Here is an 18,905-nt window from a genome sequence, read left to right as displayed (position 1 = left end):
CCTGTCCTGCTTGTCCTCTCCCGAGCGTGCAAGTCACACCCCCGGAATTCATAGATGTGGTCTGTGCCCTGTGCCCCGTGCTCCACTCTTGGATGTGTAAATGCACGCGAGGCTTCCTCACCTGGATAGCTTAAAAATACTGGCTTCTCGCGTAAATCCATCCTTTGACATGCAGAAAATATACCAGCAATGATGGCAGTTGTTTATATGCCTACAGCACCGTGCAATTTTCAAGGTGTTGATGTCTTATATATGGTCTTATTTGATCCTCAGAGTGTTTCTAGGGTAGATGGTATTCTCCCCATTTTACAGATGAGGAAACCGAGGTGCAAAGAGCTGAAATCACGCCCAAGGTCATGGACATATTATTTCGTAAATGGTTGGAGAATCGAGCTCTTAACACTACCTGTTATTTATGTCGCATTAACAGCTTTCCTATCCATTATCTCATTTAATCTTGACAGCAGTCCAGTGAGGTATTGTCTGCATTTTGCAACTGGGACTGTAGGTTGTAACTTGCCCAAGGTCACACTTGGAACAGACATTCCAACCTAGGTCTTCAAACTATCCATTTATTGTTCTTTCTACTTTGCAACTCTGCCATAAAATATTAAGTTGTTATTAATCCCAGCAACTTCTCTGAATCTCTTTCCAAGAACCGTTAGCTCTTCATTACTTTTCCTTCCAGGAATTTTACGTGCTCACTTCAAAAGGTAGCATACCACACCTTTGTTCTTTGGTTTAGAAGGCTACTTTATAGGAATGACTGACTACTCCCTTCTGTGAGAACACACCCAACACCAAGTCACAGCCTGGATGAAACATCTGTCTTCCTTTCATTTGCCTCGGTTATAGTTTCCCGTACTGTGTTTGCTATGTGCCTGCTACTGTATTCATACATTTTTGTATTACTGAACTGTCAGTATGCCATTTCCACCCTGGGTGGAAAAGATTAAACAATAAGAAACAATCCTTTCAAAAAGAGCAGTTTCTGTTGAAAAAAAAAAAGACACAATTCTTGTTTATGAAGAGCCTTCATTACCATTTAATCTTCCCAACCCTGTGAGGAGAGTGGTGGTATACCTTATTTTACAAGTGCAAAAATTTAAGATGATAATGTAGTCCCAAAATCACAGTGCTCTTTCTACCATTGTTATGCTGCTTTCTTTGGGAGGATGCACAGGTTCCATTCTGTTCATATCCTAGCTCTTTCACTTTCTGATATGACTGAACACCTGCCTAATTTACGGAAACTCATTTAATGCATAGGTGTACATATTGTGGAGATTATAATCATTTAACCTTATTTGTTAGTACTACTTTCCAGAAAAAGTCTGAGGCACCTACAGACTGATTTTCTTTTTCTTTTTTTTTTTTTTTTTGAGACAGAGCCTCAAGCTGTCCCCCTGGGTGGAGTGCCGTAGCATTACAGCTCACAGCAACCTCCAACTCCTGGGCTCAAGCGAGTCTCATGCCTCCACCTCCCAAGTAGCTGGGACCACAGGCGCCCACCACAATGCCCAGCTATTTTTTTTTTTTTGGTTGCAGCCATCGTTGTTTCGCGGGTCCGGGCTGGGGATTCGAACCCGCCACCTTAGTTGTACGTGGCTGGCGCCCTAGCCAGTTGAGCTATAGGCTCTGAGCCCAGACTGATTTTCAAAAGAAAGAAATACAGCAGAGAATTTGGCCTTTGTGCTGAATCAACTAATTTTATTTAGCATTTATTTTATGCTGGATACCCAGCAATAAATAGGAAATTTTTTTCTATAGGGAAGGAAGAAAGAGATCCTCCTCCAACTGAATCTTATCACCTTCTTCAATATTTCTCTTTCCTTTCGTGGCTAAATTAATTAGACTTCAGATTTACTTCTTCCAATTTATCTCTTCTTGATCTCCCTCCAGATTGGTTTCCACTTAATCACTCTTGGCCAAGTGCTGTCAGAGTTTAAATCCTGGACATCTCCAGCTTCCCTTTTCATAATGGGAATGTTTTTAAAGTTGTTATGCCCACTGTGTATTGTTTAAGGTAATATTCTGAAGTGCTTCAGGAGATTCCCAAATACTTGTAATTTGGGGGCCAAGCCTGAGAGAGTACTCAAGCTTGATTATGGGTAGAATCAGCCCATAATCAGTTAGCTCTTTTAGAAGAAAGCTTGTGTATTTAATGCTGATTATAATACAGTAAAAATAGCTGTGCTTCATGTTGCAGTGAGGATTTGCCCCTCAAAGGGAGAGATTTTAGAGGCAAATGAAGGGGAAGTATGATCATAGTAGTCAGGGAATAACAGTGGGAAGGTGGAATTAAATTGCCCAGCTCTATAGTATATGGAATCCGAAACCTTGAAGAAGGAGCTAGATACCATGTATGTTAATTTCTTTATCTGTAAAAATGGATTTGAGAAATGTTTGGAGTAACAGATGATTGTAAGGCATTGAGGAGTCCAACCAAGAGAGAAATGAATAATGTAGAGTAATTGAGTCATTGTTGGGGAGAGAAGCGAGGAAGTTCTTTATGCTGTTGTTTCTCTAATAAAGTCAGTCTTTGGAGGAGACAGTCAAGTATAGGGGAAAGGTGAGATTTGGCATCAAATAAACCTTGGTTCAAATTCTGACTCTGCCATTAATATTAGCTTCATAACTATGGATAAGTTATTTGAAGCCTCTGAATCTTATTTGCTTTATCTGTAAAATAGGAATAATATCACCATTCTCCTGACTTAAGTTATTGTGAGGATTAAATTAAATGGACTATAGGCAGTACCTGAGTTACAAGCACCTGACTTACACACAACTGACTCTTATGAATGGAGGCTATTACACATAGCAGGTCCCTGAGTTACAAACATCTGGCTGACATACAACTTGCAGTTAGGAATTGAGGCTATTATAGGTAATAGGTAAATGTACTTGCCCTAACTTACATACAAATTTAACTTAAAAACAAGCCTACTAAGAACTGCCTATATAGTGCCAAACACTGAGTGCAGTACACCTAGGAGGTGCTCAGTAGGTTACAATTGTAATGACTGCGGTGCTCAAAAGGTCAAGAGGACTATAGTCTGGTCAAATGCCAGACTGTCTGGACTCTGATCCTCAGCTGAAGGCTTTGTGTGGCCTAGGACAGTTAACTTTGCTGTGGCTTAGTTTCCTCATCTGCCAAACGGGAAAAATAATAGTACCAATATCATAGGGTTCTTGTCAGGATTAAATGAGGGACATGTGTAAAGCACTTAGAATAGTGCCTGCCGTTGAGAAAGCAGCCCATAACTGTCAGCTTTGAACAAAAAAAGCAAGAATTAGACATGTGCCACTGAATTAACATATCACAATATGAAAATTGAGAATGGAATATGCTTCATTCTTTCTCTTTCTTTTTCTAATATGTATAGAATACCTTGTATCATGTTCAGAGCAATAGTTAATTCTCTAGCTCTAGGAAACAACATCTAATTTCTACTGTGTTATGGACTCTGATTTCCAAGCCTTCTTGCTTCATTCACTGACCCTTGTTATCTTGGGGAGAGGGAAAATCTGTCTCTTGCAGAAAGAACAAAATTTGTCTGTTAAGGGCATAATACAGGTCGACTCAGCATAACAAAGTATTTTTAAAAATAAGAAGAGAGGTGGTTTTTCCCTCCTCACAATTCACCTGTTAACATTTACTGAGTGCCTGCTATATATCATGTATTATCCATAGCACTTTCACAATTTATCACATATAATCCTCTTATATTAAAACTTACGAGGGAGATGGAAATACTCTATATATAGGTCAAGGACACAGGTAGGAAGTGGCAGACCTGGTCTTCAGATTCCATATCCAGGACTCTCTTTGCAGTGCCATGTTTCCTTTCTGTTTTTGAGCATAGAGAAAGCTTTTTCAGGAATAGTACACTACAGTTATCCTTCTTTCTTTTTGAAACAGAGCCTCAAGCTGTGGCCCTGGGTAGAGTGCTGTGGCATCACAGCTCACAGCAACCTCCAGTTATCCTTCATTATCCGTGCAGCCTTGCGTGGATACCAAAACCTGCAGGTGCTCAATTCCCTGACATAAAATGGCATAGAATTTGCATATACTTTAAATCATCTCTAGATTACTTACAATACCTAATATAATGTAAATGCCATATAAAGAGTTATACTGTATTATTTAGGAAATAATGACTAGAAAAAATCTGCACTTGTTCAGTACAGACCATTTTTTTCCCCATACATTTTCAGTCCATGGTTGATTGCATCCACAGAAGTGGATAGACCTCACAGACACAGATATGGAAGGCCGCCTGTACTTCCTTTGGCCTCTGTCAGGCCCTGATCACCTCCACTTTAGTTATAGAATGAGCTATTTGGGAAAGCATGTATCATTTTGGTCTAGACTGTCCAAGCTCTTGCTTTTCCTGTAGGGCCTGTTCTGGTAACAGATTTAGTAGAGAGTTAAGTTGTTGGTAATTATCATGATAATCAATAAACAGTGACCAAGGACCCTGAGGTATACAGTAATACTGTGATTCCTTGAATCAGCATATTTAGACTAAACAGAAGATCACTGAATGATACCCCCTTATTTTAATTGGTGAAGAAGCCAGGGCCTGGGCTCATCAACTGTGACAACTAGAGAGGTGGCTTGTAGGCCATAGGGGCTACCTGACCATATGACTACAGCAGAGCAAGGTCCAAGAGGATTCCATTTTGGAAGTATGGCATGTTTACAAGTTATTTGAGATACTAAGGTACAGGCAAATAGGAAGGTCTCCAAGAGTAGTCCTTGTAGGAGAAGAAAACCATATTGGTGGCAGTGAGGGTTTCAATTTATGTGCTAGAAGAATCTGATTGATAGAGACCTAATATTGAGACAGTTTTATAAATACAGCCTCTATATTTGAATAGGGTTTATAAATATCCCAGCCCATGTAAGAGGACTTCATGCTTTCCTGAGGCTGAGCTCTGACTTTTTGCAGAGGCGCATGGTTAGTGGGCTGTTGTTTGTTATACCTTGTTCTTATTTCCACATTGGGTTATATAATATTACTGGTTTTTAATTCTAGAAGTAGTCTCTATTCATGAAACACAGCAAAACACACACCACCCCAATTGGGTTTATTCCCTTTTATTAGTGCTGTTTAAGTATATCTTTAGAAATCTGTAAAATAACTCCTAGTTCTCTAATCGTCAGTATTTAAATGGCCAGGTACCACACCACTGGCTTTGTAAAAACAACGGTAGTGGCCATAGAATGCCTACTATATGCAAGGTGCCATCCATAAAGATAAGGAAAATCTGATGGGTAGTAAAGGGGAGTAACTTGACAAAGATTACACTTTGAGTAAGCAGTGAGACTGGATTCTAACTCAAGGTTGTCTAGCTCGCCTGAGCCTGAGCTTTTTAGAACCTAGTCATAGGATATAAAACCTATGGTGAGAATCCGCATAATGAATCTGGTGTGTCAGTAAGCTGGTGTGGCTTGCATGGTCTCTAAATTGAACAATTTATATTTGACTTTTTTTCCCATTTCTTTGAAAATTAAGCATATAAAGAAGGTAAGGTGGAAGTTGACTGTTGGCCAACAGTTCTTTACGGGCATTTACAGCCAGAAATGCTAGTTCTCCTTCCCTCTTTCAGCCTTAGAAAGGAAAGTGAATAAGGCAGGGGTCCTCAAACTTTTTAAACAGGGGGCCAGTTCACTGTCCCTTAGACCGTTGGAGGGCTACACTGTGGGCCCCGGGACAAGTCGGCTGCTAAGCAGGACAGGCAGTAGTGGCAAAAACACCCGGGGGGGGGGAGGCTGGATAAATGTCCTCGGTGGGCCACATGTGGCTCGTGTGCCATTTGAGGACGCCTAGAGTAAGGGTTAAGAGTACTGAATAGGTTAGGTATGATCTATGATCTAAGTTGGATAAAGGAAGCCAGCCTTATAGAAGCCAACATCTGTTGGATCTAAGCAGTCTTAGAGGGTTGAGCTTCTGAATAGATGGGCATATTCAGAAATAAATTTGTAGTGCCTGACATGCCAGTATATTTTCTCATTAAGCGCTCATGCTAGTTCTAGACTGGGCTTTTTTTTTTTTTGAGACAGAGCCTCAAGCTGTCACCCTGGGTAGAGTGCTGTGGCATCACAGCTCACAGCAACCTCCAACTCCTGGGCTCAAGTGAGTCTCCTGCCTCTGCCTCCCAAGTAGCTAGGACCACAGGCGCCCGCCACAACGCCCGGCTATTTTTTTTGGTTGCAGCCGTCATTGTTGTTTGGCAGCCCTGGCTGGATTTGAACCCGCCACCTTAGGTGTATGTGGCTGGCACCTTAGCCGCTTGAGCCACAGGCGCCGAGCCTAGACTGGGCTTTTTGAAGCTTCTTCTTTTTCAGATGTTTTGTTTTTATGACAATCTTGCATTTAAAAAGCAGTAGAAAAATGAGAACTTTGTACTATTCTAAATTCTCACCTTAAGAGATTAATTCTACACAGGAAATGTTTAAAAGACATTTTTGTAATTTAATGCTTATCTTTCCAAAAGAGAATTTTTTTCTATTCCCTTACCATAAATGTCAAAAAATGTCTATAAGATACTATATTAACAACTAGGTACATTTATTCCCAATAATTTATGGAATTAATATTTTACATATAAAAATGGCCAAAAATAGGCTTTCTTGATTTCTTAGTACTGTTATTTTCATTTGCATTGTAACTTTACTGAGCTTATACCTTTACTGAGTTTATACCTTTAGCCGAATGTTTGGTGTGTACCTTTCTCTTTAATGTTACTTTTTACTAACTTTGGGTCTGTAAATTTTTCTGAGACAGCCTCACTTGTCACACTTAATAGAGTGCTGTAGCGTCATAGCTCACAGCAACCTCAAACTCTTGGTCGTAATGATTCTCTTGCCTCAGCCTCCTAAGTAGCTGGGACTACAGGCGCCCACCACACACCTGGCTATTTTTATAGATGGGGGTCTCGCTCTGGTTCAGGCTGGTCTCAAAACTCCTGAGCTCAAGCAGTCTACCTGCCTCGGCCTCCCAGAGTGCTAGGATTACAGGTGTGAGCCACTGTGCCCATCCCCATGGATCTGTAAATTCTTTTTTTTTTTTTTTTAAGACAGAATCTCACTTTGTTGTCCTTGGTAGAGTACCATTGCATCTTAGCTCACAGCAACCTCAAACTCTTAGGCTCAAGCGAGCCTCTTGCCTCAGTTTTTCATTTTTAGTAGAGATGGAGGTCTCACTCTTACTCAGGCTGGTCTCGAACTCCTGAGTTAAAGCGATCCACCTACCTCTGCCTCCCAGAGTGCTAGGATTACAGGAGTGAGCAACTGTGCCCTGCAGGGTCTGTAAATTCTTAAGTATACCCCTCAGAGGCATAGCTTGTTCTTTCTTCCTTTGTTCATTGTTCATTCATTTATACATTTTTTATTTGAGATGGGATCTTGCTCTGTCACTCAGGCTAAAGTGCTGTGGCATCATCATAGCTTACAGTAACCTCAAACAACTCCTGGGCTCAAGAGATCCTTATGCCTCAGCTTCATGAGCTGGGTCTACAGCTGTGTGCCACCATGCTTAGCTAATTTTTCTATTTTTTTTTTTTTTTTGTAAAGACAGTCTCGCTCTTGCTTAGTCTGATCTCCTAGCCTCAAGCAGTCCTCCTCCTTCAGCCTCCCAGAGTGCTAGGATTATAGGCATTAGCCACCATGCCATAAAATAAAAATTTTATTTTTTAAATTTTCCTTTTATTATAAAAATAATATACCAACAGTCTTTTTAAAAAATTGCTATATAATCTGTCAAGTGGATATATATTTAATAGAAGATTGTTACATGCACAGCCATTCATCACTCTCCTGTTTTGGGATATTCAGGTTGTCTCCTCTTTTCTTCCACAACATTAGATATCACTGCAGTAAATATAATGACATATACATTTTTTCCTCCTTCTGGATGACCATTAGGATGAATTCCTAGGAGTAGGAGTTCTAGGTTAGGGTTAGGGTCAAAGAGTATGAATATTTTTACAGCTTCTATTATGTGTTGCCAAATTGCTTTCCCATTTAAGGTTTGTGTCAGTTAATACTGCCACCAACACTATCATGCCTGGGTTTGATGCCCATTCCTAGCAGGGCCTTATGTCCTTAGTCTTGTTCTCCTGTGATAGGACCTATGAGCTACTGCCGAAAATATTCTTTCAGAATGCTGTTCACACCTCCTTCATAGTCTTTCCCTCTGATTACCATCACCTATCTGCTTATTCAAGTATAGATTTTTAATCTATGCTCTTACCACCTGATTTCATCCATTTTAATTGTTTTGCATCTACATTTGAGTTAGCTTCCCTTAGGTTTCCTCAAATGGCCCTTATCTTTTATCATTTCTTACATTCAGAACTGCTTCTCTGCCAACATTTCTCCCATCTCATTTAATTTCAAATATTGTTGCTTCTACTAAGCTGTCAACATAGAACCACGTCGTGTAATGATATCCTAAGTACTTAGTGTACTTAACTCCTGGTGTGTTGCTAATAAACGTTTGTTTGTGTGGCCAATGAGAGAAATACAAAGGAAAATTTAGTGTAGATTTTTGTTGTTTACTGGAGTTTTTTTTTTAAGGAAGGCTTAGGATTCTTAAGAGCACTTGCTTCTCCTAAATGAGGAGGGAGAATGAGGAATTCCGTGCTCTTTTTTTTTTTTTTTATCTTCCATTTTCCTCTACTTCAGCTATATTGGAAAGTACAGAGCTGCCAATCACTTCAGGAGAGTCATAACACTCAGTCTTCCCTTCCATTTACTTTTCCTCAATGCCATTGTCATCATCATCATTGTAACCATAATATGTACTGAGTAGTATGTACAGAGATGGTGCTTCATATGCCTGTTTTTTAACTCTTACCCTGTGACTTAGGTGCCCCCTGTTTTGAGATGAGAAGCCCAGTTATAGAGAGTTTACTTGCTTAAGGGGACATAGCTAGTAAGTGGTAGAGCCATGATTTAAATTCTTGTTCTTACAGAATTTTCTAAAATACCATGCTATCAAGTCTCTACTTTAGCTACAATTCTCTGATGATTTCTTACTAAATATGAAAAACAAAGTATAAACTCCTCAGCAGCATTGGAAGGCCCTTCCTAATCTCTGTCCAATCTACTTTTCCATCCTCATCTTCCATACCTCCATCCCCAAATATATGTTCTGTGTTCCAGTCTCACAGAGCTGCTTATTTCACAAATATGTCATAAATTTTGCACATGTGAGCCTCTGTTTTGTCCATAGAATGCATTCCACTTGCCTCTTGGCAAACTCCTGTTCATTCCTCCAGGTCCAGGCTAAATGCTCTATACGCTATGTAAACCATTTCAGATTTTCCTGGGCAGCTAGTGGCTTGGTTCTCTATTCTCCTTTGTGTATATTTCTGCTATAGTCTTTTCATACTACTAATTATTTGCTTATATGTCTGTCTTTTTTACTTTAACAAGTATATTAAGATATGAGACAGCAACATTTCTACTGAGACATTATTTCTTGCATTTTAAAACGTAGCCAAAATTTAAAATCTGTGTATTTAAAATGACATTGTTTCCCTTCTTTCCTCTCTCAGCATAGGGCTACTTTCAAATTTGAATCAACAGATGAAGATAAAAGAAAGGTAAGCCGTGGTGTTATTCTGTGTGTGTGTGTGTGTGTGTGTATTCGTGGACTTTCTAAGTGGTGGTCTTGTTTTCATATAACGGTTGTTGGTTGGTTTTTGTTTTTCCTTCAGTTTGTTTTTTTAGGAATCTTGAGAACAGAGACAGGAGCTAGGTTTCATATGGGTTACACTAACTTTCCTGCTCCATCCCCATAGGATCATTCAACTTACATAAATCAGGAACATGGGAAGGGTTCAGAAGTGCTCTCTGCCCAGATCTTACTCATAAAGATTGACTTCATTTGGCAATAGGACTCCAGGTTTCCCAAAATACAGCTTAGCCAGGGTAGGTTAACTTTTGGGAAAGCAGCTATTCCTGGTGCTGCTCCTCAAACACAGTTCCTTCCCCATGCTGGCAGTTATTTATATAGTTAGCTGTTGTCTAGGTCACTGGCTTCATGGGCATGGAGAAAAATGGAAGTCAGGAGACTCATCAATAGAGGAGGAGTTATAAAAGAGGGTGTGTCAGAAATAAGACTCTGTAATGTTACTCTTGCCTGTTGGGTTTGCCTGTGGTTGCTTTACTTAGTTGATTAAAACATGACATTAATGAGGATAAACTCACTTCTGCTTTTGTGTTTTGCTGGACTCAATACATCTATTCCTAACCTCACAAATGCCAAAACCAGATAAGAGAATATAACTAAATCAGTGTAAATCTATTACTGCTGCTGGAAAAATAGCTTAAATCTAATGCTTTGCTGGTAGTGGGTTGATGACACATTGAAATATTTCCTCTGTTCACCTCTATCCCCACATCTAATGTCTATGTCTTGCTAATTTTATATCTTAAGATTTCTTCTATTTATTTTCTCCTTAATCACTGTCCTAATTCAACTCTTTATCTAGATTACTGCATTGGTTCCTAACTGTTCTTTCATTTTCCACTTATATGCTTTTCTAGTTGATTGTCATCCATATTTCTAAAATAGCAACCTGGCCATGTCATCCTTCAGTGACTTTCTTGGCCTGCTGAATAAAGTTCAAGCTTCTTAACATAACATACTAGGTGCTCGGTATTCAGATCTTTGCCCTTTTTTGCACTAGACCCGAGTTGTTTTTTAATTTGATTTTTATCATAACTATATACGTTTAAGGGGTACAGTGTGGTGATTTGATATGTTGAATGCTTAAACTACACTGTTTAATGTAACCATCACCTCACTTATTTTTTTGTGGTAAGACATTTATAATATAGTCTTAGTTGTTTTGAAACGTACCCTTGCATTGTGCTCATTAGGTGAGATCCCACCAAATATCCTCCCTCCACTTACCTTCCCCCCTTCCCTCCCCTCTCCCTCTCTCCCTTCCTTCTTTCTGGGCTATATTTGTGTTTTATCATTTGTATGAATGTGTTAAGTGAGTACATATTGGTTTCATAATAGTATTGAGTACAGTGGATACTTTTTTTCCCATTCTTAAGATACTTTACTAAGAAGAACAGCCTATTTCTTTCCTTTCTCTAATGTTTTATGTTCTAGAAGTATAAAATGTTTCCACTTACACATATACTTCTGTTTCTTACTTACTTTGCATATATTGTTTTCTACCTAGAATGCCTTTTCCCTCTTATATACCTCTTCTTTTCACCTGGTTAATCTTTACTCAACTCAAGGGCACTTCCTTCAGCAAACCTCCTGACATTCCGGGTAGGGTAAAGTACCCCTTTTCAATATTCCCATAATATTCCGTGTAAATCTCTAACACTGGTATTTATACTTTGTTTTTTAATTACGTGTATATGTATCTTGCTGTTAGACCTCAGTATCTTTGTATCTTTGCCATCTTGAGTGCCTAGCACATAACAGGCACACAAAAAGTATTATTAAATGAGAGACCATGAAGTATAAACTTCATAGATGAAGGGTTTAACTCTGACTTTCTTTTGGATTTGATCAATGTAAGAAAGACTTACAATGGAGATTCTTAACCAGGGATATTCTCTTTGGGAAGCTTTTCAAAATATGCCTGCTTAGGTCCCTTCTCTTTTCTTCAGGGAATTTGGGATGGGGAAGGGCATGGGCTCCAGGCATGTGTATTTTTATGATGGTTTTCAGGAAATAAATGTGCATGTGTTTGGTAGGAGTGCAAAATGCCAGTACCTGTGGAAGAGAAACTGGTAGTATCTACCAGAATCGTAGATGCATTTCACTCCCTGACCAAGCAGTGCCACTTTAGAATCTATTCTGTGGATAAATTGAACCCAAATAAAGTTATTCATTGAAATATTGTACATAAGCCGGGTGCAGTTGGCTCATGCCTGTAATCCTACCACTCTGGGAGGCCTAGGAGGTAGATGGATTGCCTGAGATCATAGGTTTGAGACCAGCCTGGGCCAGAGTGAGACCCTGTCTCTCAAAATAGCCAGGCGTTGTGGTAGGTACCTGTAGTCCCAGCTACTTGGGAGGCTGAGACAAGAGGATCACTTGAGCCCAATAGTTTGAGGTTGCTGTGAGCTATGATACCATGGCACTCTACTGAGGGTGACAAAATGAGACTCTGTGTCAAAAAGAAGGAAGAAAATATTGTACATAATAGCAAAACATTGGAAATAACCCAGGGTCCAGCAATTAAGTATTATTTGTAGAAATTATAGCACATTTACATAAAAGAATACTATGATAAAGTAAAAAGGAAAGAGAAAGATGCTGTTTTGTGTTAATGAGAAGGCAGCTGCTATTTATTTAGTTTAGTTGAGAGAATCCATACTATGCCTATAGATTGATGGTGCCTTAGGAATCTGACTTTAGAGTCTTTAGTAGTGCTTTTATTGGTCAAAATAAATAAATTAAGAGATTCTCATACTCCGTATACATTTCAGGTGAAGGGAAGAAATATAGTTGATAAAACGTTTCTTTCCTGCAGGGAAGTAGAAAAACCTAACATTTTCAAATTATTGTCTCGTACTGACTTGAGATCTCTGGAGAGGGTAACTACTGTATTAGTGTTTGTTCTCATTTATAGCGTGTAGATTTCTGCTTCCTTGGAGGTCTGTTAAAAACAAATGTCATTAGAGACCTAGGTAGGTAATCATCCTTAATGGAAAAATATTGGCAAACAAATCTATTTTAGTCTCCAGGGGTTTAAATTATTAGTCATTCTTCCATGCTTAAGAGTTTGACATGAAAACTATTAGTTTTTAAGTTTTCGATGTAGAGATACCTAAAATAGAAGGCATTTCTCTTCATTAAACCCAATATGAAAATGCATATAAAACAAATTACTGCCCAATTTGTTTTGCTGCTCTAGATCTCTTTCCTAAACATGTCTCTGGAGCCCTCTGCCAGCAACTGCTTAGTAACAGCAGCACCGTATTAGATAAACACAACACCTATGGGAGGCTGAGGCAAGAGAACCACTTATGCCCAAGAGTTTGAAGTTGCTGTGAGCTGTGACGTCACAGCACTCTACCATGGGTGACATAGTGAGAGACTTTATCTCAAAAAAAAAAAAAAAGAAGAAGAAGAAGAAAGAAAGAAAAATACAACACCTTTCTTTTTCTTTTTTTAGCCTGGGCTGGGTTTGAACCCGCCACCTCCGGCATATGGGGCCAGTGCTTTTGAGCCACAGGCGCAGCCCAAACACAGCACCTTTCTTATGTAAAATAAAATCTTTGGCCTGTAATCCTAGCAACTCTGGAAAGCTAAGCCTGTTGGATTCCTCTGAGGTCAGGAGTTTGAGACCAATCTGAGCAACAGCCAGACCCCCATCTTTACAAAATATTGAAAAATGAGCCAGGTGTGGTAGCAAGCACCTGTAGTCCCAGCTATTCAGGGGGCTGAAGCAGGAGGATTGCTTGAGTCCAGGAGTTAAGCTATGATGATGCCACTGCACTCTAGCCATCTAACAGTAAGACTCTGTCTCAAAAATAAATACAATTTAAAAAACACCTTTGGGACAGCGTAGAAGCAAGCGTAAGGGAACAGTGATCTTAAAAATAAAATTTGATTATATTGTGCTCTTTAGGAGATGGTTATAAATTAATGATCTTCAGACCTAATTCTGGACACTTCAGTGGTGTTTTGTGTTTTTGTAAAGACTTGCTTCTCACCTAGTGTTGTATGTATGGTAAGAATATCACCATTCTATTTTATGGATAAGAAAACTGTGGCTCACGTGAATGACAGCTTGCTAACACTCCACTCGTAAAAGGTAGAACCTCAAATAGAAAATAGATTTTCTGACTATTATGTGCAGTTCTTTAACTGTTCATTGCTCCATAGTTCCCTCTTTTTACCATTTGAGGGATATTTCAGAAGTCTTGAAATATTGATTCAGAACTTTGTTTTATCTCTTTGTTTCATACCTTGAGAAACCATTTCAGCAACCAAACTTAAATTGGAAGATAGCAATGGGAATTACCAACTAGGAATGGTTAAATTTTTCTAGTGAAGCAACCAGGTACAACTGCTCGTGTTTGTGCTTAAAATGCAAATATTTCCAGGTGTATGAGGATTGTTGTAAATTTGAATATAAGCACCTGTACTTATTGAAGCATTTGTTTTACTGTCTACCTAAATTTGGTAACCTGTGATTCTGTAAACAAATATATCATGCAGGTATGTAGGATGGTGGGGGAATGTGATGAATATGAAGATTCACATCTTGAGGAAATGAAAGCTCTTAATATTGCTTTCCAAACAAAACTGGCCTCAAAACCAAGAAAGAGTGTTAATTGCAATAAGTTTTGAAAAAGATATCATAAAATGAGCAAAGGAATTGCAGCTCTTTCACCCCTAAGATAAGAATACTACTTTCCCAAATGTGGAAAAACTTCATTTGTTCTCTGAGATAAATCTTTGTGTATATAAGAATTTTCCTCAAAAGAGTAAAGTGAAAAGTAGACAAATTTCAAGCATATTTCATTACTTTCATATAAGTACCATATAAGTACCGCACACTAGCCCATTGCGCAACTGGAGCTCCTATTTCATTACTTTCAAACTCATACAGTAAGCCTGTGTTTCTGTGAAACCAAGTTGAGATTGTGAGCTCTTTGAGGACAAGAAGTCTTGCTTACTTACTTATATTTTTGTATTTCTAGCCCCTACCAGTGCATGTGACATAAAATAGGCACATGCAGTAAACACTTGTTAAAAGAATAAAGGGGTCTTGGAGATTGAGTGGAGGCCAGAATTCCTGTGACTTGTACACATTCTTTGGTTTTATGTTTTATATTCTTGTAGCAATACAAATGAATCTCAAGCACAACTCATGTTATTCACTAAAAAGACAAAATACTAAAGTGTATATACTGTAAAATGAATAAAAATGATACAAAGAAAATTGCCTCCAAGGAAATTCACAAAATGATGGCTACCATTTTCTATTGAATATTACTGAATATTACTGTGGATGCTATTTTTCTTTCTCTTTTTGTATTTAAAGCTTTTATATATTGTAATGATAAAAATATGATCATTTATAATTAAATATAATTACATTTAAGAATTATTATGATATATTCTTATATTTATTTAAGAATATGATGTGTGTGTGTGTGTGTATATACACACACTATGAGTATATATGGGTACCAAACAAAAAAATACGTACCCATTTCAATAAAGAAAAACATTGTATTAAAATTGTAATATTCAAGTCACATTGATTTCTGCTATTACAAGAGATATAGGATACAATATACAATATGCAAGACAAAAGTTATTGGTATATATTATTACAATTTTAATACAGTTTTTCCCTTTCTTAAAATGTGTATACATTTTTTGGCACCCTCTGTATTTAATATATTCTTAACGCATTTATATATTTTATATACTTTTGTAATAGTGTGATTGGAAACAAAGAACAATATTTTCTTTTTTAAAATCATGTATTTTCTCTAAAATTGTCCTTGATTGCCTTACATATTCCTTTTGGGGGAGCATAAACATGTTATTATGTTTGGGATTGTATTACAGAGCCAGTTTATGGAGTGAAATAAATTTATAGAAACACAAAGTTCTTCCTCCTATTTAAAATATTTTGTCTTTTCACTTTTGCACCCTAGATTTGTATGTACTTGTCATATTAGAAATCTCTCTAATTCATAGTTATCTTTTAGTAATAACTATGTGCCTGGTCCTGTGTTAAGCCTTGGTTCCTAAGCTGGCTATTTGTCTATGATATTTGGTTTGACACTTGCTGAGGATTGCCATTGTGGCCTGCAGAAAGTGAATAAGTAAATTTCTATATTAGATTCCCCCTAGGAAATTGTACCAAGATAGAACCATCTATTTGCTATCTTCACGTGAGAAACATTTTGACACATGGTGCCAAATATAGCTCACACATAGAAACTAATAGCTTTAATGATAATTTCCAATATCTTGATGTCTTTAAAATGTACTCACGCAAGCAAAAGTACATCTAAACCTTTTACTTTTTAGTATCTGTTCAGCTGAAATTTAGCACAAACTTGACTTAGAAGGGCTGAGATACAGGGTAGGATGAATGCCTCACAGTAGTTCAGATAAAACAATTTAGACTTCATTCCAAAATCTGCTTTTAGTTTTAGATATTTTCCCAAGACACTGAGAACTGAATCTAGGGAGAAAAAGGACCAAACACCCCTTATGACTTACTAAGCCATAGGTGTGGCAGTCCACATGAGATCTTTGATTTCACTTTTTAAGATTTCTGATTTCTGTTTGGAATAATAAGAGTATTATCTTTGATTTGTACTTTGGAGTTTCAGGTACATTTTCTCTTCCTTAAAAATTTCATCAAGAAGTCCTACTTCCAGCCCTGACAGTATGAGGAGCAATTAGGACTCACTCTCTAATGAAATTGGTAAGACATATTTTTGAAAGCAGTCAATTTAGCCAGGCACAGTGGCTCACGCCTATAATCTCAGCACTTGGGAGGCTGAGCCGGGTGGATTGCCTGAGCTCACAGGTTCAAGACCAGCCTGAGCAAGACCAAGACCCCATCTCTTAAAAAAAAAAATAATAGCCAGGCATTGTGGCGGGTGCTACTTGAGAGGCTGAGGCAAGAGAATCACTTGAGCCCAAGAGTATGAGGTTGCTGTGAGCTAGGACAACATGGTACTTTACTGATGGTGACCAAGAGAGACTATCTAAAAAACAAACAGACAAACAAAAAAAAACAAGCTGTCATTTAAAGTCACTGGAAAGACTTCTAAGAATATACCTAATGAAACTGGTAAAAATTATTTTAAAAAGTAACCATTTAAAGTCACTGGAAATAGTCCGAAGGACATCCAGTCAATGAAGAAACATTTAAGAAAATCTAAAACTCAGTGAGAAAAGTGTACGTCTGTGATATTTGGAGCTGAGACCTACTCTTTTTCCTCTTTTCTCTCAGCTAAGTGAGATGGAAACTCCTCCAGATTGGTGCAGCAAAGAACTCAGGCTTTCTTTTCTCCCACCTCCCAGTTGGAGAGCTATTTTCCTAGGAAGGACAGAATGTTAATATTTCTCATGTAGCCTCCAACTACCTGTTGCTGAGGCTAAATTCTGGGTGAGTGTAGCTAGACTTTCTACAATATATGATATAAAATGTCCAGGTTCAAAAAAAATACATTAACACATTCAGTATATTTTAATTGGCTGAAGAATAAGCAAACTTGAAGATCAATGGAGAGTGTGCAAGGAAATTAACAGAGAGGAAAAAAGAATAAAGAAAAATGAAGGGAGCCTCAGAGAAATATGGGACAACATTTACACACCAGTATACATGTAATGGAAGTACCAGAAAGAGAAAGAAGAAAAAATATTGGAAGCAAAAATGGCTGAAAACTTTTCAGATTTATTGGAGACCTACACTTCCAGGAAGTCCAACAAACCTAGATATCAACAAATAGATACACCAGGGTAAAAATTCTAAAAGCCAAAATTGAAAAGATCTTGAAAGGAGTAAGAGAAAAATGATTTGTCACCTACAAGGGATTCACAGCTGACTTCTTGTCACCATATTCAGAATAGCTAAAACAGTCTTGAAAAGAAGAGCACACTCAGAGGAACAATTTCAGATTTTAAAATGTACTACAAAGCCACAGTAATCAAGGCAGTTGGTATTAGCATGAGGATTAATATAGATATTAAGAAAGTGAGAATGGCCCACGTCATAAAATTTCAAAACTGCAGATGCTGGTATGGATGTGGAGAGAAGGGAACACTTTTATACTGCTGGTCAGACTACAAACTAATACTACCTTTTTGGAAGGAAGTATGGAGAACCCTCAAAGAACTCAAACTAGACCTCCCATTTGATCCTGTAATCCCATTACTGGGCATCTACTCAGAAGAAAAAAAATCCTTTTACCGTAAGGACACTTGCACTAGACTGTTTATCACAGCTTAATTTACAATCGCCAAAATGTGGAAGCAGCCTAAATGCCCACCAACCCAGGAATGGATTAACAAGCTGTGGTATATGTCTACCAGGCGTCCTCAAACTGTGGCCCGCCAAGGACATTTATTTAGCCCGCTGGGTGTTTTTGCTGCTGCTGCCGCCTGTCCTGCTTAGCAGCCGACTCATCTTGGGGCCCACAGTCCAGCCCTCCAACAGTCTGAGGGACAGTGACTGGCCCCCTGTTTAAAAAATTTGAGGACCCCTGATGTATACCATGGACTACTATTCAGACATTAAAAAAGATGGAGACTTTACATCTTTTGTATTAACATGGATGGAAGTGGAACACGTTAGTAAAGCATCACAAGAATGGAGAAAGAAGAATTCTATGTACCCAATTCTGATATGAGGACAATTAATGACCTAGTACATGGTGGGAGGTAGGGGAAGGAGAGAGCAGAAAAAGGGAAAGAAGGAGGGGGGTTGGGGGATCACAGTGTGTGACACATCTTTTGGGGGCGGGACACAATTATAAGAGGGACTTTATCTAACAAATGCAATCAATATAACCTGGTTCTTTGTACCCTCAATGAATCCCCAACAATAAACAAAAAAGAAATAATCACATAACACTTAGGTAAACCACATGTAAAAGAATGCAGTTGGACCCTTAACTCATACTAATCAAACATTTATCATAACATTATCAAGTCATAACATTAGTCATCGATTATAACATTAATCAAAGATTCAGATATAAAACTTAAATCCATAAAACTCTTAGGAGAAAACATAGAAGTAAATCTTCATGTTCCTGGATTTGACAGTGGATTCTTAGAAATAATCAAAAGCATGAACAACAAAATTAAAAAATAAACTGAACTTCATCAAGGTTACAAACTTTTGCTTCAAAAGACACTATC

At 38.1% G+C, this 18,905-nt stretch overlaps 1 protein-coding gene across 4 annotated transcripts in view; it reads left to right on the top strand.

The window, feature by feature from the left end:
* RIC8B (RIC8 guanine nucleotide exchange factor B) overlaps positions 1 to 18,905 on the top strand; it is a 108,837-nt gene that overhangs the window by 507 nt on the left and 89,425 nt on the right. For all 4 annotated transcript variants that reach the window (XR_002771640.1, XM_003783277.3, XM_003783276.3 and 1 more), the window contains exon 2: positions 9,574 to 9,621. Coding sequence is in view for 3 of the 4 variants with exons in the window: in XM_003783277.3 (XP_003783325.1) it covers positions 9,574 to 9,621 (48 nt within the window). In the remaining variant the exon portion in view is untranslated. The remainder of the gene's footprint in view (positions 1 to 9,573; positions 9,622 to 18,905) is intronic.

This window comes from Otolemur garnettii, unplaced genomic scaffold (assembly GCF_000181295.1).
Source record: "Otolemur garnettii isolate 467f Iridium unplaced genomic scaffold, OtoGar3 scaffold00007, whole genome shotgun sequence".
NCBI classification, from domain to species: Eukaryota; Metazoa; Chordata; class Mammalia; order Primates; family Galagidae; genus Otolemur; species Otolemur garnettii.
Note: the sequence above shows the minus strand (reverse complement) of the source record. Positions and strands in the feature narration are given on the sequence as shown.